The 25,996-nt window shown below is 34.8% G+C and overlaps 1 protein-coding gene and 2 pseudogenes across 2 annotated transcripts; 1 reads left to right on the top strand and 2 right to left on the bottom strand.

Annotated features, from left to right (window-relative positions):
• The first annotated feature begins 3,515 nt into the window (after positions 1-3,515).
• LOC114186769 (spermidine copper dependent amine oxidase 2-like) lies at positions 3,516-6,277 on the top strand (annotated as a pseudogene). Its single transcript, XR_014995631.1, has 7 exons — positions 3,516-3,901; positions 4,001-4,113; positions 4,211-4,541; positions 4,629-4,844; positions 4,949-5,185; positions 5,346-5,467; positions 5,971-6,277. The product of XR_014995631.1 is annotated as a spermidine copper dependent amine oxidase 2-like (transcript).
• An 11,659-nt stretch (positions 6,278-17,936) lies between these two features.
• LOC146885426 (uncharacterized) lies at positions 17,937-18,881 on the bottom strand. Its single transcript, XM_085674922.1, has 3 exons — positions 18,684-18,881; positions 18,485-18,589; positions 17,937-18,401 (listed from the first exon to the last, which is right to left on the bottom strand). The coding sequence occupies exons 1-3, from the start codon at positions 18,879-18,881 to the stop codon at positions 17,937-17,939; spliced, it is 768 nt and encodes a 255-aa protein (XP_085531048.1).
• Positions 18,882-18,990: 109 nt separating this feature from the next.
• Positions 18,991-22,685, bottom strand: LOC146885425 (uncharacterized; annotated as a pseudogene).
• Between the last annotated feature and the right edge of the window lie 3,311 nt (positions 22,686-25,996).

Genomic DNA, 25,996 nt, shown 5'->3' with positions numbered 1-25,996 from the left:
TATTCCTATCACATAGTATGCCTCACCCATATCTTTCATTTCAAAGTTATTAGAAAGAAACCTCTTAGTATCAATTAATAGACCAAGATCATTAGTCGCAAGCAAGATATCATCAACATACAGAATCAGAAATATAAACTTACTCCCACTGACCTTCAGATATATACACCAATCAACTGTGTTTTCCTTAAATCCAAAGGACACAATAGTATCATTGAACTTAAGATACCATTGCCGAGAAGCTTGTTTAAGTCCTTATATCGATCTCTTAAGTTTACACACCATGTGCTCCTTTCCTTCTTCAGCGAACCCCACTGGTTGGTCCATATAGACATCCTCTTCTAAATCCCCATTCAGAAAAGTAGTTTTAACGTCCATTTGATGCAACTCAAGATCATAATGAGCTACTAATGCCATGATAATTCTAAAAGAATCTTTCTTAGAAACAGGCGAAAATGTTTCCTTATAGTCAATGCCATCCTTCTGAGTAAAACCTTTGGCAACAAGACGGGCCTTGTAACATTCAATATTGCCTTGAGAGTCACGCTTAGTCTTAAAGACCCATTTACACCCAACTCTCTTGCATCCTTAAGCCAATTCCACAAGGTCCCAACGTCATTATGTGTCATTGATTTAAGCTCATCTTTCATGGCATCTAACCACTTATCAGAATTATCACCATTAATGGCTTCTGAAAAAGAAATTGGATCATTATCAATACTTAAGTCATTTTCTGACTCTTGTAGATAAACCACATAGTCATTCGAAATAGCAGACTTTCTATATCTGTGAGATCTTCTTAATATTATTTCTTGTGGTTGTTCTATTATCGTTCATTATTAACCTCAGGATCATTAATTTGTTGTTCTTCTTGATTGTTGTGAGTTTCTACAACATGTGGAACAACAACTCTTGATAAAGAAGTACTAGTTATAGGAACTTGTACTCTAACTTCCTTAATCTCCACATTTCGTGAAGCTTCATTCCCGCTGGTTTCACTATTTTCAATGAACCGAGCATTTCCAGTTTCAACGATTCTTGTACTATGGGTAGGACAGTAAAACATATACCCTTTTGATTTTTCTGGATAACCAATGAAAAATCCACTAATTGCTATTTCATCCAGTTTCTTTTATTGCGAATTGTATATTCTTACTTTTGCCTGACAACCCCAAACATTCAGGTGTCTCAAACTAGGTTTCCTATTCGTCCAGAACTCAAAAGGAGTCTTTTGAACAGCTTTACTAGGAACCCTGTTCAACAAATACATTGCAGTCTTTAAAGCATACATCCACAATGATACAGGTAAACATGAATTACTTAACATACTCCTAACCATATCCAATAAGGTTCGATTACGCCTTTCTGATACACCATTTTGTTGTGGTGTGCCTGACATTGTGTATTGAGCACAAATACCACGTTTCTCAAGGAACTTAGCGAACGGACCAGGTGTTGTCCACTTTCATCATATCTTCCTTAATACTCACCACCTCTATCAGACCTTATGATTTTCATTTTTTTTTCTAATTGTCTTTCCACTTCATTTATATAAACTTCCAAGGCATTTACTGACTGAGATTTCTCATGCAGTAGATAGACATGTCCATAACGTGAAAAATCATCAATAAAGGTGATGAAGTACTTCTCTTTATTGAAAGAATTTACATCAAACGGACCACATATATCGGTGTGTATGATTTCAAGAAGCTGATTGCTTCTCGTGGCTCCTTTCTTTGTGTGTTTAGTTTGTTTGCCTTTAATACAATCCACACACACATTCAGATCAGTAAAATCTAAATCCGGAAGGATTTCATTCTTTACTAATCTTTGCATTCTTTCTTTGGAAATATGTCCCAAACGTTTATGCCACAAGTAAGCAGATCGTTCATCCACTAAACTACGTTTAGTGCCAACATTGTGATGCAAAGTCATAAGAGTTTCAACATATAAATTATCCAAATTCAATTTATATAAACCATCATAAAGTGTACCAGATCCAATCATAAAAGTACGCTTAAACAAACTGAAACAACCATTCCTAAACTTAAAAGTGTATCCAGCAACATCAAGCTTACACAAAGAAATTAAATTCCTAGTGATACTAGGTACATAAAAAGTATCCATAAGGTCTAAGTGATATCTAGTGTCGAGGATTAAACGATAAGTCTTGACCACTTCCACTGGAACTTTCTCTTTATTGCCCATGAAGACAAACTTCTCATTTGGGTGTATGGTTCGGGTTGTAAGAAATTCATGCATCACATTAGAAACATGAGTCGTACATCTAGAATCAATCCACCACGTATTATGGGGAACTTCAGTTAAGTTTGATTCAAAACATACGTAAGCATTATACTCACCTTTCTTTTCGAACCAAGCTCTACGCTTTATGCAGTCCTTCTGGAAATGTCCAGACTTCCTGCAGAAATGACACTTGTCATTTTTCTTCTGGATTTTGGTTAAGGACTCGTCAATCTTCAGTGGTCCTTTACCCTTTCCATGATTCTTAGCAACTTTCTTTCCAACAGCTCCTTGATTCTTCACATATTCAATAGAGTAGCTTCCTAAGTTCTTCAGTCGGGTCTCCTCCTGAACTAGCATACTGTGCAATTCATGCACATTCCACTTGTCTTTCATGGTGTTGTAGTTCATCTGGAACGGACCATACTCAGACGGTAATGAGTTCAGAATGAACTGCACGAGAAAACCTTCATCCACTGTCATTCCTAAAGACTTAAGTCTTGCTGCGATATTTGTCATCTCGATCACATGCTCATGCATAGTACGCGAACCGTCAAACTTCATACTGGTCAACGTACTCATTAGTGTCCCAGCGAGAGACTTATCAGCAGTTTGGGAGCGCTCTTCCACAAATTTCATAAATTCTTTTGCGTCATCGGTTTTGGGAAGAACTGACTTTATGTTGCTTGCTATGCTCATTCTCATAAACATTAAGCTAAGTCTGTTTGATCTTACCCAAGCTTTGTAATGGGCTTTCTCTTCATTGCTACTAGCATCCGTGATAGTAGCCGGCTTTTCAACTTGAAAAGCTAAATCAAGATCCAACACACCTAAGTGAAATTGGACTTGCTCACTACAGTCAGGGAAATTCAACCCATTAAAGACTGGAACAAACGAAGCATGCGAGTGTAAAGATACTGGAATAGAGACTACAATTAACACATGCCTAACATCAGTGCTTTGAGTCATAAAACTAAACGTACACTACAGCAAAAATGACTTTAGGCAACACTAAATTTGTCCACGACTATAAAAGCGTTGCCTAATCATAGTATAGGCAATAATTTTACACGCATAGCTTAAAGTATTACAATGGCAACGCTTTACAAAATATGGATACTTTATGCCACACTTATTTTCATGTTGGCTTTAAAATGTGTGGGCTATAATATAAAATTGTTGTCTGTAATAAATTTTAAAAAAAAATAATAATTTCAGAAATATAAGTTTTATCGCCTAAATATCACTGTGAAATCAGTATGTAGGAGAAAATGAAAAGACTCTAATTCTAGAGAAAATGAAAAGAACGTAATTCTTCCCTCCATTTGTTAATTCTTAGTTACCCCTCGGTCCAAATTAAAACCTATTTTCGTAGGGTTCCATCTTCTAGACTCCATCACCTCCGATTGTAAAACCCTTCACACCGGCCATCGTCAACGGCACACCATCTCGCTGTCATCGTCGTGCCGTCATCGGTGCCCGTGGACGTCGCGCCGTCATCAGTGCCCATGGTCGTTAGCGATTCACCCTCGTCGTCGTCGCGCAGTCTTCAGTTCTCGGCGTCGTCGCGCTATCATCGATTCACCCTCGTCTTCGCGCCGTGATCGGTTCACCTTCGTCGTCGCGCAGTCATCGTCTCAGCATTCCGCGTTCTCTGGTACGTCTCACCTTCGTTCTCTGTTACATTGAGATTCGAGTTGTTACTTTCAATTATTTTCAAATCAAAATTGTTTGTGTTGTTCTGTCTGTCCCATAGGATGTTATGGAGTATGTTGAGTGTGAAGCTATTGTGAAGGACTTTCCGCCATTTCGTGAAGCAATGAAGAAGAGAGGCATTGAGGATATGGATCTCGTGATGGTGGATCCCTGGTTAGTGACTGCTTTATGATGATTTTATAGACTAATACGATAATTCATTTAAGCTATGTCTTATTCTGTCTAATTCTTGTGCTGTTGACACTTTTAGGTGTGCTGGATACCACAGCGAAGCTGATGCTCCTAGCCGAAGACTTGCTAAACCTCTAATATTTTGTAGAACTGAAAGCGACTGCCCCATGGAGAATTGCTATGCCCATCTAGTTGAGGGAATTCATGTACTTGTTGACATTCAAAATATGGTTATTCTTGAATTTGAAGACCGTAAACTTGTTCCCCTTCCACTTGCTGATCCACTAAGAAATTATACTTCTGGTGAAACCCGGGAAGGAGTTGACCGAAGTGATGTGAAACCCTTACAGATTATTCAGCCAGAAGGTCCAAGTTTTCGTGTTAATGGACACTTCATTGAATGGCAGAAGGTGGTTGTCTATCTCTGAAGCATATTTTCCAAAACCACATTATCATACATGTTGAGAATTGTTAAAACTGATGGACCATTTTTGCAGTGGAATTTTCGTATTGGATTCACTCATAGGGAAGGTTTAGTTATTCATTCAGTAGCCTATATTGATTGAAGTCGAGGATGAACACCAGTGGCCCACAGATTGAGCTTTGTTGAGATGGTGGTCCCGTATGGAGATCCTAATGATCCTCACTATAGGAAAAATGCTTTTGGTGCTGGGGAAGATGGCCTGGGTAAAAATGCTCATTCTCTCAAGAAGGTCAGGACATTTGCTTATATTCCAATTAATTTTTTTCTTCATTTTATCTTCCTTTCTCAATGTAGATGAAATTAAACTGGTTGTGCATAGTATCATCATTTCAGGGTTGTGATTGTTTAGGCTATATCAAATACTTTGATGCACACTTCACTAACTTCTATGGAGGTGTTGAAACTATCGAGAACTGTGTTTGCTTGCATGAGGAAGATCATGGTATTTTATGGAAGCATCAAGATTGGTGAATAGGTCTGGCTGAAGTTCGAAGGTCTAGAAGGCTGGTAGTGTCTTTTATATGCACCTTGGCTAACTATGAGTATGGATTTTTCTGGCCCTTTTATCAGGCAAGTTAGATTTCTATCTTGCATATACTTGTCAGTCTGTTGAATGATATTGGTGGAACCATCTATGATATTTGAGGTCTACTGATATATAGTTACTTTCCTTTAATACATACAAGTATCTCAGGTAGTAAGTTTGTGTATAATAGAGAATTTCAACCAGGTGAAATACGAAAATATGGCACAACTATTGCACTTGGACTTTATGCGCGTGTCCACCAACATTTTTTTGTTGCCCGTATGGACATGGCAGTAGATTGCAAACCTGGCGAAGCATTTAATCAGGTTATCATGCAATTTCATTTTAAGTAGGAAAGGTCTTTAGTGCAAAACACACTTTTCTCTTACCCCACCTGGTCCAAATCTTAACTTGTAATAGTAAAAATATCAAATAGAATGTCATAAATCAGGTGTCTTCGATTTCTATAGCAGGACAATGAGTTGTGTAGAACTATTCATGTATCAAAAGAATACCACATATGAACGGTGTTGTGCTCAGTAATTTCTATTTTCATTAGGTCCTTTTCATAGCAAACTACTGATCTAAATCTTTAACATTGTTTTTCATTTGCACCAACTTCCCTTCGTTTAAAAAATAAAAAACTTTTAACATTGCTACCGTGGCTTATGAGGTTTTTGTTCTTTTATCTGTTGATTTTTCATGTTGAACTCCTGATTTTATGACTGTAGTTTATTCTACAGTTCCTTATTGATATTTATGTTTTTTCTCTTCCATCCTATAGCTATATTTCATTAAGTATAAGCTTATATCTACCCTCTCTGCCCAGGTTGTTGAGATGAATGTCAAAGTTGAAGAACCAGGAGACAATAATATTCATAACAATGCATTTTATGTTGAGGAAAAACTGCTTAAATCAGAATTGGAAGCAATGTGTGACTGTGATCCTTTATCCGCTCGTCACTGGATTGTAATGCTGCTGAATTCTGCCACTAATTGATGTTCACTTGGAGTTTAGCATGTTCTGGGCTGGCTTTTAATACTTTTTAATTAGTTGTAAACATTTTAACTTATGGAATTGTACACAATATTACAATATAATTTTGCAATATATGAAAATTTTCAATTCCATATTATATGTTAGAAGTGTCTTATTTAATCTTTTTTTTTCTACTATTTTAATAGAATAAATATATTTTAATTAATATTGTTCAAATAAAATTATTAATATTTCGTTTAAAATAGTATTGTCTAAATGTATAGATAAAATTAAAATTATATTTTAAATAATTTTATATCAATCAATTTTTATAAGCCTTGTTTAAATAAATCTTTTTTGTTCCACACTTTCATAAATGTGGCCTATAGAAATAAGCAACACGAAAAAAATCGTTGCATTATATTGGACGAAAAATTGCTGTCTATTGGAACAATTTAGGCAACGTTTTTTAATTGTTGCAAAATAAGCAACGGTTTTCGAAATTCCTGGCCTAAACGGAAAAAAAACCGTTGCCTATAGTATAGGCCACGACCACCTATGCAACGACTGCAAATCCGTAGTCAATTCGTTGTCTAATCTTCAGGCCACGGTTTTTTTACTTGAGACCACGGTTTTTTGTCCATTGCCTAAAGTCATTTTTCCTGTAGTGGTAAAAACAGATTCAGATAGAAACAATCATTCTATGCATACTAATGTTCTCCTTTGGGAGATCCAATAATATACAAACATAAACATAATGATGCTAATCATATTATAACGTTATTGATAATTAAAATATGCATCAACTAGAATCACCTACTACCTTTGGGTATATAAATAAAACTAGTGACGCATACAAAATTATCTGCAATCATGTTCATTAATTATGAGAACAAGTAATCAACCTTTGGGTGATCCTTAAATGCCTTATAATTAATGAATTTTAATTAACCCATAAATTTAATTATTCATAATTTAGCATCCATACTATGGGTAATTAAAATAAAAACATTAATAATTTGAAATCATATAAACTTTAAAATTTTGGCCACTTTGGTGACTAACAAAATTTATCATACTTAATTTCAAATAAATAAATACACATTTAATTGCTATAAACTTTATATAGCATCCTCAATAATTTTAATTTAACAATAACAAACATAAATATTATTGCAAATTAAAATAAAATTATTAATTATTCATATAAATAAAATAATTAATATTAATTTTATTGGTGACGTAAACCAATAAAAATATTACTCTCAAATCCAATTAACTTAATAGGATTTCAAAACTCAATACGTAAAAGTGAAAATAACTTTTAAATTAAAAGTTATTCACAACCGTACACCTCATAAATGCTTGCAATCAGCGGTTTGCAATCCACGTAAAAAAACCAACTTGTACACGTTCACATAGTGGCAGCACACGTTCACACACTAACAAATTAAGTGCACAGGAATGGTTTTTATTTTTTTTCATTCATTTTTTTTTAACTTTTCATTCAATGCCAATTAGATACAATCACGCATGCCACTGTTCATTGATTCAGATTTCACGCATGGATTCAATTGATGCATGTATTGTTCATTCATATTCAATAATCCTTCAAACTTTAATTAGGGTTCATACAAATTGGAAACAAACATCATAAAAGGAGAAACATCACATAATAGGAGAATCATAAATCCTACAACCTTGCTCTGATACCACATGTAAAACTAATTAAGGATCTTTAAGAATTATGATTCTCACTCGATAAAACATAATAGAGCACTAACCTTGATCCATGGGAGATCCTATGAATATGCGTTCTTCAAATTTGTAATCTTGTGTGCTCTTCAAACACCGTTTCCCAATCTATCTCTTTGTCTTTCTTTCTCTTCTCACACGTTCTTGATGGGCTACTGTGAAAAGAACCTTATGGCCAAATATAGAACCCCAATTCCTTTTATAAACCAATGTCCATCAAGTTGGTTTTTATTTTATCTTTATCTTTATCTTTATTTTATTATCACTTCCCATAATAATAACCAATAAGTCTTTATATTTTATTAAATCACAATTGGGCCCATCATAATATTTCAAATGAGTCACTAATAGAATTAATTCATCAATTAATTCTAACAGAGTACTCTCAACACTAAGTTTATTACCAATCCAAAGTAACCAAATACAAGAGTAAAATGGCCCCATTTATAGGAATCATGGTCGGCCAAACGAAATGAGAAATGTAGCATGCAATGAAATAGAGATGTAGCTTGGAGAAAAAGCACAAAGGTGGGTTGTGTAATACAAAAAAGGAAGGGATCTAATACCATGTGGCAATCACACTCTCCTTGCATGCACCAAGTAAACAAAGGCGCACCAAGCCTTGCCCTCCAAGCACATTCTTAACCAAATGGTTTTTAATTGGGCTTGCATTAGCCCAATTTGAAACTAAACAACAAAGTACTTTAGTATTTTTATTCTATAACATGGCTTAACATGTGGCCCAAAATAAAAGCTATTCTAATGTTCCAATCATGTGTGCTCTCATATTTTGATATCTTCTTTAGCCCATGAGAACAACGTAAAGCCCATGATGAATTTGATCCTCTGGGGCAAGCCCATTTGGATCCTTTTAAGCATGCCTTTTGTTATTAGGCCTTTGATTGGGCTTGAATCATTAGGAGCATGTGGGCCTAGATTTGGGCCTATGGTGTCCTCATCAACTAGATTATGATAGAACCCAAGTTCATGTTCCAGAACTAATCTATGTATGATGGCTAAACCTACATACAACAATAAAACCTTTCTCCGCCTTTGGACATGATTAAAACAGGGATAAAAATGAAGAGAAAAGAATGCAGAAAATAGTCAATCACAATTCAATATATAGTCAAAAACATTAGAAAAGTATTCAAAAACATGGGCTACCTTTGCTCCCCCTAACTTGAGACCTCTTGTGTGATGAAGAGGCCATTAAAAGCATAGAATGTCATAACTACGAAATGCATGTCATTATATAATATGGTATCAAAGTAAAATAGAGCAAATGTAGATAGGAGAAATTGGAATATCAAGGTTCAAGCAACATTGTTCAATCAAGTACTAAGAAAATAACATCATGGACTTAAAATAGGCAAACCAAATACAACATATTCTATCATATTAGTTCAAAGTACAATCAACCACAAAACAACAATTTTGATCCTAAAATTTAGATGTATGGTTTCCCCTCGTAGGAACAGACACCCAACACTTATAGTCACTTTCTCATCATAGATTTTCGAATATTGTGATGCAAAGAATGTTAGTGAGAGATGGTTTGTCAGAGCATCATGTAACCAATTTTACATAAGATTAATTTATTTGGATTTTGGCATAAATGAATATCATAGACCAAAAACATAAGCACAACAATGTAGAGAAAACAAGATTTTAGTTGATTATCTAATTGATTATTTTATGCAGAAAAATATGAAAATGCACATTTTACTTCAAACAAGTTATGTTTAATATATCAAAGTCATGGTTCTTCCTTATTAGAGAACAAGCATGCAGTAAATCCAAAAGATGGGTTGTTTAAATCAAGATGAATGATACTAAGAAAATTGTGTTCACCATATCTTTTTAGTAGATTTTTATCAAAGGAGCAACACCTTAGCAGCACACACACATACATAGGGCTGGGCAAAATAAACCAAACTGCACTGAATTGCCAAAAACTGCACTAAACTAAAAAACAGTTCGCATGAACTGCACTGAACTGAAAAACACTTCGGATGAACTGAACTGTTTTTCTTAAAAATAAATTGCACTGAACTGCACTGCACTGAACTGCATTGCACTATAATACGAACTGAACTGAATTGTTATAAACTGAACTGTTTTATGAACTGCACTACGTCAGAACTGAACTGCACTACGTCAGAACTGAACTGCACTATTTTTTAACTGAACTACACTATTTTTGAACCATTTTTGAACCGAATTGCACTGATTTTGAATAAACTTCACTATTTTTGAACCGAATTGTACTATTTTTGAACCGTTTTTGAACCAAATTGCACTGATTTTGAATAAACTTCACTATTTTTGAACCGAATTGTACTATTTTTGAACCGTTTTTAAATCGAATTACACTGATTTTGAATAAACTTCACTATTTTTGAACCGAATTGTACTATTTTTGAACCGAATTGAATTAATTTTGAACTGAATTGCACTATTTTTGAACTGAATTACACTATTTTGAACCGAATTGCACTAATTACATATGATTGTAATACGCAATAATAATATAAAGTTTATAATTTGAAAGTGCTTAGGAAATAATACTTGAAATATGCATCATACTTCAATACACCAAAATCAAAATATTTATACATCTTAATACATAGGACATAGGTTTTCCAGTAAGTTCTCCGATAAACAACATCAAAATGTTAATACATCTTAATGCATCTTCAATCATCTAAATTAATTGCACTTGAAGGTCCCACTTCGTCTTGAGAAGTTATATCTACAAAAAAAAATATTTCATCATTTTTGAAAACTTAAAATAAATTTAAAAATATCAACTAAAAAGTATATAAAGTTTTCATATAAACTCACCTTGCTCAAATTCATCAAGCTCTTTAGGATCCTCGTTAAAAAGTATAGAGAAAGGTGTTCCTCTTAACCAATCTTATGTGCAAACAAGTACTTCCACTATTTTAGGCGTTAGGCAACTACGATAAGGATTAACCACCCTTCCTCCTGTACTGAATGCACACTCTGATGCTACGGTAGAGATGGGAATGACTAACACCTCTCGAGCCATGTTTCCAAGGATAGGAAATCTAGTTGAGTTGACCTTCCACCAATGTAAAACATCAAGCTCAACTGACTTTGTATAAGGTTCAGGATCCTCTCTCAAATATTTATCAAGCTCTGATATATAATCAAATCTGCGTCCTGTAGCTCTTAGGTAGAAGCTCATGCCATGAGGATCATCATCTTCATCATCTAGTTGAGATTCTTGTTGGCTACTTTGAGAACCCTTCTCAACCCCTTGATTTGATCATAAAGTGTTTTCAAAGATGACAATAATTTTGATTTCAATCCACTGGCCATGCTAGATTCAAATATATAGTCAATGAAGTAATTAACAAAATCCAACTTACTCCTAGGGTCAAGCACAACAGCAATCAATAATAAGATATTAATTCCATTGGGATTTCCCCAATATTTGTCATACTTACCCTTCATCCTCATTGCCATCAATCTTATGCTCACATCAGTACTCTCAGAATATTGTCGAATCTTTTTACCAATTCCAAACACTTCCTTCATATACATATGACTAGTGGCGTAAGAAGAACCAGAAATACGCATGGTAGAGTCATAAAACATTTTTAAGAATGGTAGAACAGACCTCGCATATTCCCAATCCTCTTCTAGTGGCACACCACTACTTTTGGCCATTTCAGCACCAAATTTCTTATCTTGCATATCTAGCAAGACGAAGGCATCTTTGTACTTCAAGCTTGCCTCTAACATTAGATAAGTTGAATTCCATCTAGTTTCAACATCAAGGCAAATAAGACCTTTATAAGAAATTCCCTCTTGTTCAACACATGCCTTGAATCTAGCAAATCGAGCTGGAGAAGATTTCACATATTTAACTGCACTCCGAATTTTTGAAATTGAATCTTTTATCTCTTTTAACCCGTCCTTCACAATCAAACTTAATATATGTGCACAACAACGCATATGAACATATTCTCCCTTTAAGACAAGACAATTCCATGATAACATCCTTCTTTTGAGGTATTGGACCCCAACATCATTTGCTGTAGCATTATCCACAGTGACACTAAGGACTCGCTTCAACTCCCAGTTATTCAAACAAGCCTCAACATGTTTAGCAATGAGCTCTCCTGAATGACCTGTTGTTTGAGAAAAATTCAAAATTTTCTTATGAAGCTTCCAATCTTCATCAATAAAGTGAGCTGTTAAACTCATGTAGTTTAGGTTTTGGATTGAAGTCCATGTGTCTGTAGTTAAGCAAACCCTCCCACACTGCTTTGATAGAAAATTTTTTAACTTTGCTTTTTCCTCTTCATAGAGTTCCCACATTTCACGCCTCAATGTAGTGCGGGATGGGACCTCAAACCGTGGCTGCAAGGATCGTACAAAGTCACGGAAGTCTTCATCTTCCACAAATCGAAAAGGAAGCTCAGACTTCACAAACATCTTCACCAACTTCATTCGAGATGCATTTTGGTCAAACTTAGGAATAGTTGGTGAAGGGCCAACACTAGCCCCTTCTGTAGTTGATGATGACAATTTTTTCCTTTTGAATGCTTCTCTATTAGGATTTTCCTTGCATCTTATCAGATGATTCCTCATCCCACTTGTTCCAGCCAAATATTTAATCAAATCACCACAATAATTGCACTTAGCCTTCTTCTCAGAATAAGGATCTTGTTTGGTAAAATGCCCCCACACATCTGACCAACCTTTACTATGCTCAGTTGATGATGTAGCCATACAAGGAGGTAAAGGATCAATCCCAGAAGTAGCTGGTGTGAGAGTTTTGACGGTTTCTGGCAATGTAAAATCCATCTGATCTAAGATTGCAGCTTATAAACTTGACTGTTTTGTTCTCCAACCTGATTACATATTTATATCAGTAAAAAAAAATATTAGATTGAGGTATGATGAGGGAAGAATGAAATGTAAAAGACTACAGACCTGCAGATCAAAATTTAAGGTATGATGAACAAAGCAAACAGTGACTTCACCACATTTGAAGCTAAAAATATACAGAAGAAGCAAGCAAACAAATCTATAGTGAAATTCTTAATGTTGCAAAAGTGTTGTATCATAGCTTCCTTATAATTCCAATTAGTAACTTGAAAACATATTAGATTGAGGCACACTGCATGCATATTTGGGGTGTTCTTGTTTAAGTGTTTGGTGCCAAACTCGTGTGAAATGAAAACTGAATGGTCTTTGGTGCATTTTTATGTGCCTTAAAAAGGCAAGTATCTATATATGTGGTGTTTGAAACCAATGGTGGAACTCTTCTGATTAAATAATGCATACCTTACTTTAACAGCACTTAAGTGAAAAGAAGAAAAAGCAAGCACAGAACTGGGAATGGATAATTTGCACATGATCATGTCATACCAAAATGTGTCAATTTCTCCTAAAATGTACACAGATTTTAACATGGACTCATCTATTTATTTCTATGAATAAAACCAGAAACACAAATTTCAACGTATAATCTTTTGAAAAATTCAACACAAATTCATCCTTTAACAGATTATTTATCGAGAGGGTTTTACCTTTTACTTGGACATACATAGTTAGAGTGGTAACTATAGTACTCTAAAAATGGTCCTACCCGATGGAAAAAGGCTATAAACTCCTAATCATACCAAAACAAACCAGCGAACCCTTTGGATACTGATAAACCACATTGAACCAGGTTTCTTGTTTTTTTCTTCCATTTCTGCACTTCATTTATTTTTTTCAGGCAAAATCATTCTTGCTGTTTGCCCTTCTTCAAAACTTAAAAATGTGATCACCCTTATGATCATGTTCCTCTGATTTTAACCGTTATTTCTTTTGACATGTCACTTTACTGCCAAAGAGCATTTGTCCTGTAATTTATGGATGGCCAGACAATGGAAGGTTGTGGCCGCTCTCATAGTCCAATTAGCAGAAAACTATCATTATGAATGCAAGCCCTTAACCAACAACCCAAGGTTTTCTTCAAAGTAATCTATAAATAGAAAAAACAATCATTATTTCCCTAAAACATGAAATCCAATCACTAAATAGTAATTAGAAATTATAACAGCACATGAATACAAAATAGAGGGCCCATACCCCAACCCCACAAGGCTAGCGGTAGAACAGTAGAGTAGTGTAGTGTATTGTGATTTTCATAACTGAACAAAACAAAGTACACCGTGCACAATCAACCAAATCATAACTGAACAAAACATCTCCAGAACAGACACAAAGAATCACACCAAAACTTGAACAAAAGCAAAACCATGATTAAGGAACTAAACCAACAACACCAAATAAATAACAAGCCTATAATTGCAGTGACAAAACAGGATAAAAATATCTCACCTACCCTACTTTATCTTACCTCACTTATTATAGTAAAATATGCAAAGTTTGTTCAGGTGCAATGTTTCCAGACCTCTCAAGTGCAATCTCATAAATTTTTGGGTTTGGTTTCTCAATGCCTTCAAGACCAGAAAACACACCAAAGTCCCACTCAAACCCCTGCATCATTAAACATCATCATACTAGCAATCAAACATTCTTGTCTCTGGGTAGGTGTATAAGACAACAAAAAGACATTCTTATCCCTTTTCCATTCACGTATACATAAAGTGGAATTGCTTGTAATCAATCCCTTTAATCACCATCACCCTAACATTAAACTTTCAAATCAAGCTCAATTTTTCACAACTTTTGATGCTTCACAATTCTGTGTGTACACACAAAAATCGAATTTGTTTATTGATGGGTCAAAATTATACAGAATGGTTGAAGGGAAAAATCGAATTGGAGTAAAAAGAGAAGTGAAATGAAAACCTAAAGCCAGGAAGAGATGAACATCAACAAGAGATACCTCAGGAAGGACGACACAACCTTCGACGGCGGCGACACAACCTTCAACGGCGACCTTCGACGACGGTAAGGCAAGATCTGTCTCGGTGGTGGTGGTTGAGTCTCGATGGTGATCAAATCAATGTGTGTCACTCTGCTTGTGGACCCAATGTGATTCAAGGCAACGAATTGAATGAGATTCCAAGAGAAATGAAACCTACAGTTAACTGTACTGGTATAAACAGTTAACTGTTTCCAGTACAGTATTTTAAACTTTATCTTAAAAGTAGTATAGTTTAATTTTACTAATAATAGTTCAGTTATTTTTAGTTTAAAATAGTACAATTAACTTAAGTACAATACAATTAAGTTATTTTTGCCCAGCCCTACACATACACACTTCTCCCCCTTTTTGTTCATTAGCAAAATAAGGGAATAAAAGAAGCAATATTCAGTACACATTTCACAAATGTGGATCATACAAAGAAGTAGCAAACAACACATACAGTAGCGCAAAAAGAGCATAAAATAAATGTGCAACACATACAACAGATAAGCAAAAAGATATACCATACATCAGCTATCAAATTAGATTAGGCATTGTATAAATTAAAACCAAATTAAGCCAAAAATGAAAGCAAAAGGAGAAAGATAGTCAGATTGCAACCCATTAATCGGACATTTCAACTTGTGGAGATCTTTCCTCATCATCAACAATGGCAGCAACAAATTTCTCTTCTTCTTCCTCAGAAGCATATGAAGGTTGCGGGAAGGATGAATAAAAACAACACAATTCAAATGGCACAATGAAAAGGGATATAGGTAACTTACTACAACTTCTCAAGACTAGGGTTTTAAAGAGATTGGAAATTTTGAAAACAATTAGGGAATGGGGATTGGGGGTTCTGATCTTATTTAGGGATTTGGTAGTGTTCTTTATGGCTTTTAAACTTACTTTGAAAGTTATAAAAAATCTACCAAACCAAGTTTGTTGCACACATAGTTAACTAGGTTCTTAATCTAGTCGAATAGGTTCAAATTTTGACATAGAAGCATAGAAAAATGCATGGCTAGTTAATTAGAAATTCAATTATTTTATGCAGAGTGGGAAAATCTTATGCATCTGATGCAGGATAGTTGATTAGAACTTCGACTATTTAATCCAGAATGGCAAAGTCTGATGCAGTGTTGACAAAATCTGATGCAGTATTTAGGTGCTAGTTCATTAGTAAGTCGACTATTTTATGCAGAATGGTAAAATCTGATGCAGATTTTATGTTGTAAATACAAAATCAAGTATGCCTAATTCATTAAAATGTTGAAGAATAGCAACATAGATGCAACAATACAATTTGTATTTGTAGAACCACTTTTGGTAGTAAAAGATTAATTTTTATGTCCTAAGAAACATCATCAAAAAGTGTCAAAAGTTGTTTTACACACATCATTATTGAAATAGTGAATGATTCAAACTTATCTTTACTTATATGGCCCAAAAGGAATATCACATTAATCATTAGGCTTTTAATAAACCCTACAAAAATAAGTAGAATACATCTAGGTACCCACTTTGTAGTTGGGTCCTTACATGTTATCAACATAGATGGTGTTTTGTTAGGTTTACAGAGGGGGTTTTCACTGGGGAGACACAACACCAATGAGACCTAAGCCCTACCACATAAGGTATTGAGACCACTCTCAACCCAAAACCTTAAGACAATAGGTTTATGGGTCTTTATCCTTATATACTACTCAACTTTCTCATTTCTAGCCAATGTGGGACTTAGACTCACAATTTTCCACTTCTAGACTTTTAAGACATACAATCAGTTTATTAATATCAACAGTGTTCATTCTACTCTTTTCCCTTCAATGACTCAACCAATACAAGTTCCATATTAATTACATAACTCTAACTCATGCATCAATACCTCTAATTGAACACCTATACATCGCACAACCATGCAAATTCTAGAGTCAGAACCATCATCAATGACCCCCAATATCATTTTTCCACTAAGCCAACCCAAATCAGAGTGTTGGCCACCCTTCATCGCTTGGCGGCTCATAGGTACCGCCAGGCGGTACATTAGGATTATGGAATTTCCATATTTCCTTGTACCTGTTGGAAAACCTTAATCTCCCTAAACGCAAGTCTACATTCCAGTTGCAATTAACCCACAAGCAATCACATATCCAATATGCATCCTAATTCAATTAATCCCACCAATCTTTCAAAATAATCAATTTCCAAGTTCGATAGATCATAAATCGAATTTATCCCCAAAACCCCATTAAACCATTATATGCATACAATTTCCCCTAATTCACCAAATTATCATAAAAGCAATTACTCTCAGTCAATTATACCCAAACACATAATAAAAAAGACTTCATTATCTGTAGAACCACTACCAGAAAAACGCTAATTACCGACTGTCAGAATCCATCGGAAATGTGCATAATCTGTCGGTAAAAACATTTTACCGATGGACTTCCGACAACAACAAATCTGTCGGTAAACCGCGCGTCGGTAATCATTTACCAACGGATTGTTCAAGTCCGCTGGTAATTACCGACGGAAACATCCGTCGCTAAAACTGCCGATTATTACTGACGAATTATGCCGTCGAAAATTACCGACGGCCCTATCCATCGGTAAATCCATTCGTGAAGTCCACACTGTTACCGACAGATATATCCGTTGGTAATTACCGAGGGAAACATCCGTCGAAAATTACTGACGGCCTTATCCGTCGGTAATGGCGTGGACTTCACGAATGGATTTATTGACGGATAAGGTCGTCGGTAATCCGTCGGTAAGACTTAAAAATGTGTCTGGGTTTATTTATTTTTTAGATATTCCACAATACCTGCATATAGAAAATTCCAACACAGATAAATCCAACAGTCCAACAGTCCAACATTCCAGCATTCCATTTTATCAAATATTATATGATTATCAAACTCCATCACAATATAACTATATATATATATATATCAGATGACACACTAAATTGTTTATAAAACAGAGAAAATTGGTCTGTAGCACAGGAATGTTTAAATAAGCACAATCAGTACCAAGAAGGAATAATAATAGACAGGTTTATTAAGTACATGCTGAAGAAAGTTTGTCTTAAGAACAAGAAAAACTAATAATCTTCATAATCAGGAGAAGATTCTTCATTTACATTATCGTCCTCCTAATTATTTTGTTGCTGAGGATGAGGTGGAAGGATTTCAGATTTTTGTTGAGTAGGGTTTGGTTGTTGTGGCTGTGGTTGTGGCTGTGGCTGCTGAAGACGAGCCTGAGCATCATGAGGGAGATATTGCAGAACTAGGGATTGAAAGGATCGAAACTCAAACCTCAATTGCTCATTTTCCTCCAGGCTGCATGAAAGTTGTTGCCTAATATTAGTGAGGTCCTCAATATTAGAAGAGGAAGAAGGTGGTAGTTGGTTCAGACTTTCATTTGGACCAACATATTTTGAAACAAGTTGACCAGCCCCATAAAGTCTTCCTTTCTTTTTCCCTCCTACTGTCTCAATCCAGCACCTAGTCCTGATAGAATCATCCTGTGTAGGATCAACAGAGGATTGCTCTTGTGTTCCATCAGCACATGAGGAAACCTCAGATCTGACTTGAGAAAGCCTAGTCTGAAATTCTTCCTGTAAGTAAACAATGAACACTTATTATTCTGTGGTGGGATACATTTAAGAGTAAATAATACTGAACAGTAAAAGAGACTTACATTTTTCTTCCTAGACCTCTCATCCACATACTCGCCAGTACCCTTCCGGATATGTGTCTGCTGAAAGACTTCATCAAGAAACACATGGCGTCCCAACTCACGTGCCTGCAACAAAATGTTATAGAGTTAGATTTGATTTGATTTTAAACTTTAAAAATGTAGTTCAAATGTGACAAATACAAACAGTTAATGTGTTTACCATACGAAGGGCATGCTCGTAAGTGGGAATGGATCCACTTGTGTGTAGGGTTCCACCTGTTTCAGAAGCCCTATTCTTCTTAGCTGCAATACATTTGCTCCGATAACTTGGAGAATTCCAATGTTCTAGCAGCCTTGTCCACACATCATTAGGAATCCATTCTGGCCTTTCTCTAGCCATTCTAGCATCTCTAAACATCTCAGATAGACAATGAGAAGCTCTGCTGTTGAAATTTCTCTTAATGGCAATTTCATGCTCTGGTGCCCACTGAACTCTCCTCTATAACACAATTTAAACATATAAAACATTATAAGTATATTAAATCCTCATCGTCGTCCTCCTCTTCATCCACTTCTTTTTCAGTTTCATCTTCTTCTTCTTCATCTAGATCTTCCTCTTCTTCTTCTTCTTCTTCTTCTTCTTCTTCCTCATCTTCCTCCTCCTCTTGTTCCAACTCTTCATCATGACCTTTTATGTGATGAAATCCAGATACACGTTCTACTTCAATTACTTCGTTGACATGTGACATTTCATCAACTTGGTAAGGGACATCGTCTTCCACCTCATTTGATTCAATGCGACCTCTCGGCTTTGTTTTAATTGCAACACACCAACCACGGTTGTCTTTTCGAGACGGTGGATATTCTACATAATATACTTGTCTAACATTGTATGCCAAAATAAATGGATCAAATGGTTGGTACCTTGAAGTCATGTGAATGTCCACAATGTTATATTTAGGATCCACTCTTGTACCTTTCCTTGAGGGATCAAACCATTCACACAAAAAAAGTACAACTTTCTTCGATTTATTAGAAGTATTGTACTCTAGTTCATATATTCTATGAATGATCCCATAAAAATCATCTTCACCTCCTTCGGTAAGGCCCTTCACATGAACACCACTATTTATAGTCTTTTTCCCTTTGCTTCATGCGTTAGTATGGAACTTGTACCCATTCACGAAGTACGTGTGCCATTCTTTGACACATTTCATTGGCCAATTTGACAAATCCCTTAGGTCTTGGTTTCTAACACTTAATGGCTCGTTATAAACCTACAAATATAGAAAGATAGATGTAGAATTATGATACATTAAAATCCATTTGTTTCATAATTAATGGTACAATACATACTTGATATTGGAACCATTCAGGAAACTCTGAATGAATACGAGCAGAAGCACTACTCTCAGGTATTTGCAAGCACATAAGGAATGAGCTGGTGAAAATAAATTCCAATGCTATCAGTTAACACATGAATCGATTGATTAACACATGAGGAATGAGTTGTTCACAAAGGAGGATATAACTTACTCAAGATATGGTTTGACTTCAGTGCAATTGATTAACACATGAACATGAGCAGATTTGAACTCTGCATTAGTTAACCAATGAATTGATTCTCTCCCTGCATGTCGACCTTTTTGCTGAAAAACATACCATGTTGACACATCTCTTTGACATTCAACTTCATTCCTCCAATTGCGTGGTGACAACATGAAGTTGTTGAAGTAATGAGAACAAAAGTATGTTATCTCACGGTGTAAATAAGATGCACAAATAGAACCTTCAACTCTTGCTTTATTTTTTATTGATCGTTTTGAATCACCCATTAATCTATACAAATAAAAAAATACATCATGATGAAAAAAATTGGTCGAAAATTAATTATAAATATGAATAGGGAGGTCCTTTAGTACCTTTCAAATTGATACATCCATCTGTATTGCACTGGTCCACCCAACAATGCTTCGTGGGGGAGATGAATAGGAAGATGTTCCATGGAATCAAATAATCCAGGAGGGAATATTCTCTCTAATTTGCAGAGAATAATTGGAATATTTTCCTCCATTCTTCTTAGGCATTCCTCTTTTAATGTTGCAGAGCACAAATCTTTGAAAAAATGGCTAATTTCAGTAAGAGGATTTAAAACATGAATGGGCAAAGCACTAAATGCAATAGGAAGTAATGACTCCATGAATACATGGCAATCATGACTTTTCATTCCATGGATTCTTCCCTTTTCAACATCAGCACACCTAGCCAAGTTGGAACTATAACCATTTGGCATCTTAAGTTCCTTTATCCACCGACAAATTGATTTAGCTTCATCTGGAGTTAAGGTGTAATTCGCTTTAGGCTTTAATATTTTCCCATTACCTTGAACCTTTAACTCCAAGTCTTTTCGCTTGCAATACAATCCTAAATCCCTTCTTGCCTTCTCATTGTCCTTTGTCTTTCCCGTCACATTCATAACAGTATTGAATATGTTCTCAAAGAAATTTTTTTCAATATGCATTACATCAAGATTATGCCTTAACAAATTATCTTTCCAATATGGAAGATCCCAAAAAATGCTTCTTTTTGTCCAATTATGCCATTCTCCATATCCATTTATCCGTGTTACACTGTTTTCAGTGACTTTTGGAAAATGTTTCACTCTTCTTCAAACTTGTAATGGTGTCAACCTAGGAGGTGGCCCATCTGTTTCAACTTGCCCTTTTCAAAAGACTTTAATATTTCTCCTAAAGTGATGGTCATTAGGTAAGAACCTACGATGTGAGTCAAACCAACAACTTTTGCGACCATAATTTAAGGTGAATGACTTATTGTGCTCCATGCAATGCGGACAAGCTAATCTACCATGTGTGCCCCAACCAGATAACATCCCATAAGCAGGGAAGTCATTAATAGTCCACATCAAACATGCCCTCATCATAAAATTTTGTTTCCTTGAAACATCATAGGTCAAGATACCAACCCACAACTTCTTCAAATCATCAATTAAAGGCTCCAAGTAAACATCAATAGAGGCCTTTGGATTGGATGGCCCTGGTATAAGACAACTCAAAAACATATAAGGTTTTGACATGCACATTTCTGGAGGAAGATTGTATGAAGTAACAATCACGGGTCAACAAGAATATAGTGAAGATGCAGCCTGAATGTAAGGGTTAAATCCATCTGAACATAGACCAAGTCGCACATTGCGTGGATCAGACGCAAAGGTAGGATGTTTACGATCAAAGTGCTTCCAGGCTTCACCATCAGATGGGTGGCGTAACATTCCTTGGCTTTGGTTTTCATGATGCCAAGTCATATGTGGTGCGGTTTGCATAGAAGCAAACATTCTTTGTAATCTTGGGATTATAGGCAAATAGAACATTGACTTAACTAGAATTGGTTTTTTGCGCCTTGATCCGTGATGAAGTGGATGATATCTTGGTTTGTGACAAAATTTACATTCAAGCAATGCTGCATCTTTTTTTCCACTATCATTGTCATAAAAGAGCATACAACCACTCACACAACAATCAATCTTCTTAGCCTCTAATCCCAACTTTGATACTAACCTCTTAGCATCATAATAACTCTTTGGCAAGCTCATATTTGGTGGTGTGAGATCTAACAAAAGTTTGGTGAAAGCCTCTAAGCATTGGTTGGGAATATTCCAATTAGACTTATAAGATAGAAGTCTAACACATACTAACAATTTAGAGTCTTTTGCCCCTTCAAATAAAGGTTGATTTGCCTCCGCCAACAAATTATAAAACCTTTGTGTCGATTCATTAGGACGCTCTTCTAAGTTAGTGTCGTTGGGTTATTGGTTTGATTGAAATTGACACAAAGCGTTATTGACCATCTCTTCCATGTCACACAATTGCTCCATTTCAGCAGTATGTACACCATCTCTAGGGACAAAATTATCACCTTCAATTAAATCAACTGGCATATCTTCACCATGTAATGTCCAAATCCAGTAATTTGGTATGAACCCTTTTTTATAAAGGTGAACTTTTACAATCTCATATGTCAAAATCCTTGTACAGTCACACTTAATGCATGGGCATCTAATCCCACCTTCAAGTTCAAAATATCTAGATTGTCTTGCTACTCGAACAAACTCTTCAACGCCTAAGACAAAAGACTCCTTCAATCCCCTTCTACCACTATAACAACGATCATACATCCATGCACGATTCAAAGCAGGTTCGCCCATGTTCTATATCACAATAAATGGTTTAAATTAGAATGCAATGGGGAGAATTGAAATAAAGTGGAGACATGCATGTCCCCATGTATGGCTTAAGATCATGACATTGTCGGGATATATCTTACTAATTAAGTAAGATATCCAAATACTAACACAACTACAATGTCCTAATTGGAATGCAAGTCCTATGACTATGCAGACCATTTTAGCTAAAATTTTCTTACTTTACATTTTCATTAAGGTTAAAATACCTTTTTGGTCCCAATTTTCGCCAAGTTTTTTCAAATAAGTCATAATTTTGGTTTTGTGTTCAAATAGGTCCCAATTTTCGTCAATTTTGTTCAATTGGGTCCTTTTTTGCTAACACCGTTTAAATCATTAACGGTCATGAATAGTGACTGCCACGTGTCACTTCGTGGTTTTTTTGAATTTTTTTTGAATTTTTTTTAAAAATTTTTTAAATTTTTTAAATTTTTTTTAAAATGTACACGTGTCAACCCAAGAGCGTGCCACATGTCACTTCGTGGTTTTTTTTGAATTTTTTTTGAATTTTTTTTTTAAATTTTTTTTAAATTTTTTTAAATTTTTTTAAAATGTTCACGTGTCAACCCAGTAACGTGCCACGTGTCAAAGTCAATGTTCTAAATTCAATTTGGTCCCTATATTTGTTATTTTTGTTCAATTAGGTCCCAATTTTTGTTAACATTAACCAATTTGGTCCCTCTCCAAATTAAAACCAAATTTAAATTTTATATTAAAATTCACATTTTTTATTAAATATTTTTATATAATATATTAAAATTCACATCATAATAACTTTGATATAAAAATTAAATTTGGTCACATATTCAATATGGACCAAATTGGTTAATGTTAATAAAAATTAGGACTTAATTGAACAAAAATAACAAATATAGGGACCAAATTGAATAAAGAATATTGACTTTGGTATGTGGTGCACTACTGGGTTGACACGTGGACATTTAAAAAAAATTCAAAAAAATTCAAAAAAAATAAAATAAAAAATGCAAAAAAACCACGACGTGACACGTGGCACGCTCTTGGGTTGACAAGTGTACATTTAAAAAAAATTAAAAAAAATTCAAAAAAAATTAAAAAAAATTCAAAAAAACCATGAAGTGACACGTGGCAGTCACTGTTCATGGCCGTTAATGATTTAAACGGTGTTAGCATAAAAGGACCCAATTGAACAAAATTGACGAAAATTGGGACCAAAAAGGTATTTTAACCTTTCATTAACTACATTAATACAGTTCATTGACTACTTAAATTAGCAGCATGATAATACTTAGCAATAATCACATTAGGTGGAAAGAAATTATACCTCACAAAAGGTACTAGGCAACCTTTTAGGGAAATCCTTCCTTGCTACTGTAATTTACCTCCAGATCCACCCTCACCCTTTCCTCCCCTATCATAGTGCATAAATAAATATTAGCCTTCATGCAAATGAATATATCAAAACAATCTGAAATAAAGAAGCATAAGCAATGGTTGATTGAATCTGTTATACAATTTGGAGGGAAATTCAAATCTGCCTACAGAAAACACAAAAATCAACTAGAAATTGGTCAAAATGAGCTTAAGACTATACAATCAACAAAGGAAATGTTGAGGAATAATGCAAAAACAATGTATTTAGTATATGAAAGATTAAAACTAAGCTAAAAGTGAGCAATATCAAGGAAAACGAAAACTGAGGTGGAGACTAACTTGTATGGTTAGTTTATGAATCTCTAGTCTAGTTAAATACCTAACTTCATTATTTTTTCATTCAATTAGTGTGACTAAGTTGTGTGGCCTATTTTTATGCAGAAAAAGTAAACCAAGGACAAAAAAACTAACAAAAACAAAGAAAGAATGCAGTAACTTGGATGAAAAGTTGAAAAGTTGACCAAGAATTGACTTTTCGCCTTTTTCCTCTAATCTGAAATCTATTATGCGAAACTGGTATAAACAAGACCAAGGACCTACTCAACAAAGTTAAAATGACTCACGGATCCTAAGGAACAACTCAAAACTGAAATCCTACCTAAAACTCAAAATTTCACTACTTAAAACCTCTAAAAACACCTTAAAGATAGGCTAAAACTAAGTTTATGCTAAAGCACGGGTAGAACTACCACTAAACTACCTAGACAAGGTTAAAATGACTTAAGAAAACTTAATCCTAAGTCACAAACTATCTCCTAAATGATTTACCAAAAATCACTACCTAAAACCAAGACTAGTCTACAAAATTGACCCTTTTGTGTATGCATGTACTAAGCTAACCTATGGAAGTTTAATCTAACTATCCTAACATGTTTCTAATGGAAAAATATGAATAGAAAACAGCTCACACTGCTAAAACTTACTACAGCTCAAAATCTAGCTACCTAAGACCTAAAACTAACACTAAACTATGCTAAAACTCCAAAAAATTAGAAATTAAATAAACTACTACACATAACTTTTATAGAACTGCTTGGACAACTTCCAATTATCAAAAGAAAGGTTGAGAATAGATGAGAACTTAGAATTAAAAACCTAATTCGAATTTGCCTACTAAAAACCCAAAAAATGAACTAGAAATGGTCAAAATGAGCTAAGACATCCCAATTCAGCAAAGGAAATATGAAGCAATGGAACAAACACATTGTAATTGGTATATGAATGATGAAAAGTAATGTAAAAGTCTGCAATAACATGCTGCACGAAAATTGATGTTTGGAGACCCAAACTTTAACAATTCCACATAAAACATATGCATGAAACAAGCAGTACAATAAAATTGGTCAAAACAGCACCAAGGACCTACTCAACAAAGTTAAAACGACTCAAGGATCCTAAGGAACAACTCAAAACTGAAATCCTACCTAAAACTCAAAATTTCACTACCTAAAACCTCTAAAAACACCCTAAAGATAGGTTAAAACTAAGTTTATGCTAAAGCACGGGTAGAACTACCACTAAACTACCTAGACAAGGTTAAAATGACTTAAGAAAACTTAATCCTAAGTCACAAACTATCTCCTAAATGATTTACCAAAAATCACTACCTAAAACCAAGACTAGTCTACAAAATTGACCCTTTTGTGTATACATGTACTAAGCTAACCTGTGGAAGTTTAATCTTATCCTAACATGTTTCTAATGGCAAAATATGAATAGAAAACAACTCACACTGCTAAAACTTACTACAACTCAAAATCTGGCTACCTAAGACCTAAAACTACCACTAAACTATGCTAAAACTCCAAAAAATTAGAAATTAAATAAACTACTGCACATAACTTTTATAGAACTACTTGGAC

Source organism: Vigna unguiculata, chromosome 6 (assembly GCF_037176805.1).
Source record: "Vigna unguiculata cultivar grain cowpea cultivar isolate G323 ecotype 2 chromosome 6, ASM3717680v1, whole genome shotgun sequence".
Lineage (NCBI taxonomy): Eukaryota > Viridiplantae > Streptophyta > Magnoliopsida > Fabales > Fabaceae > Vigna > Vigna unguiculata.
This window is presented reverse-complemented; position numbering and strand designations above follow the sequence as displayed.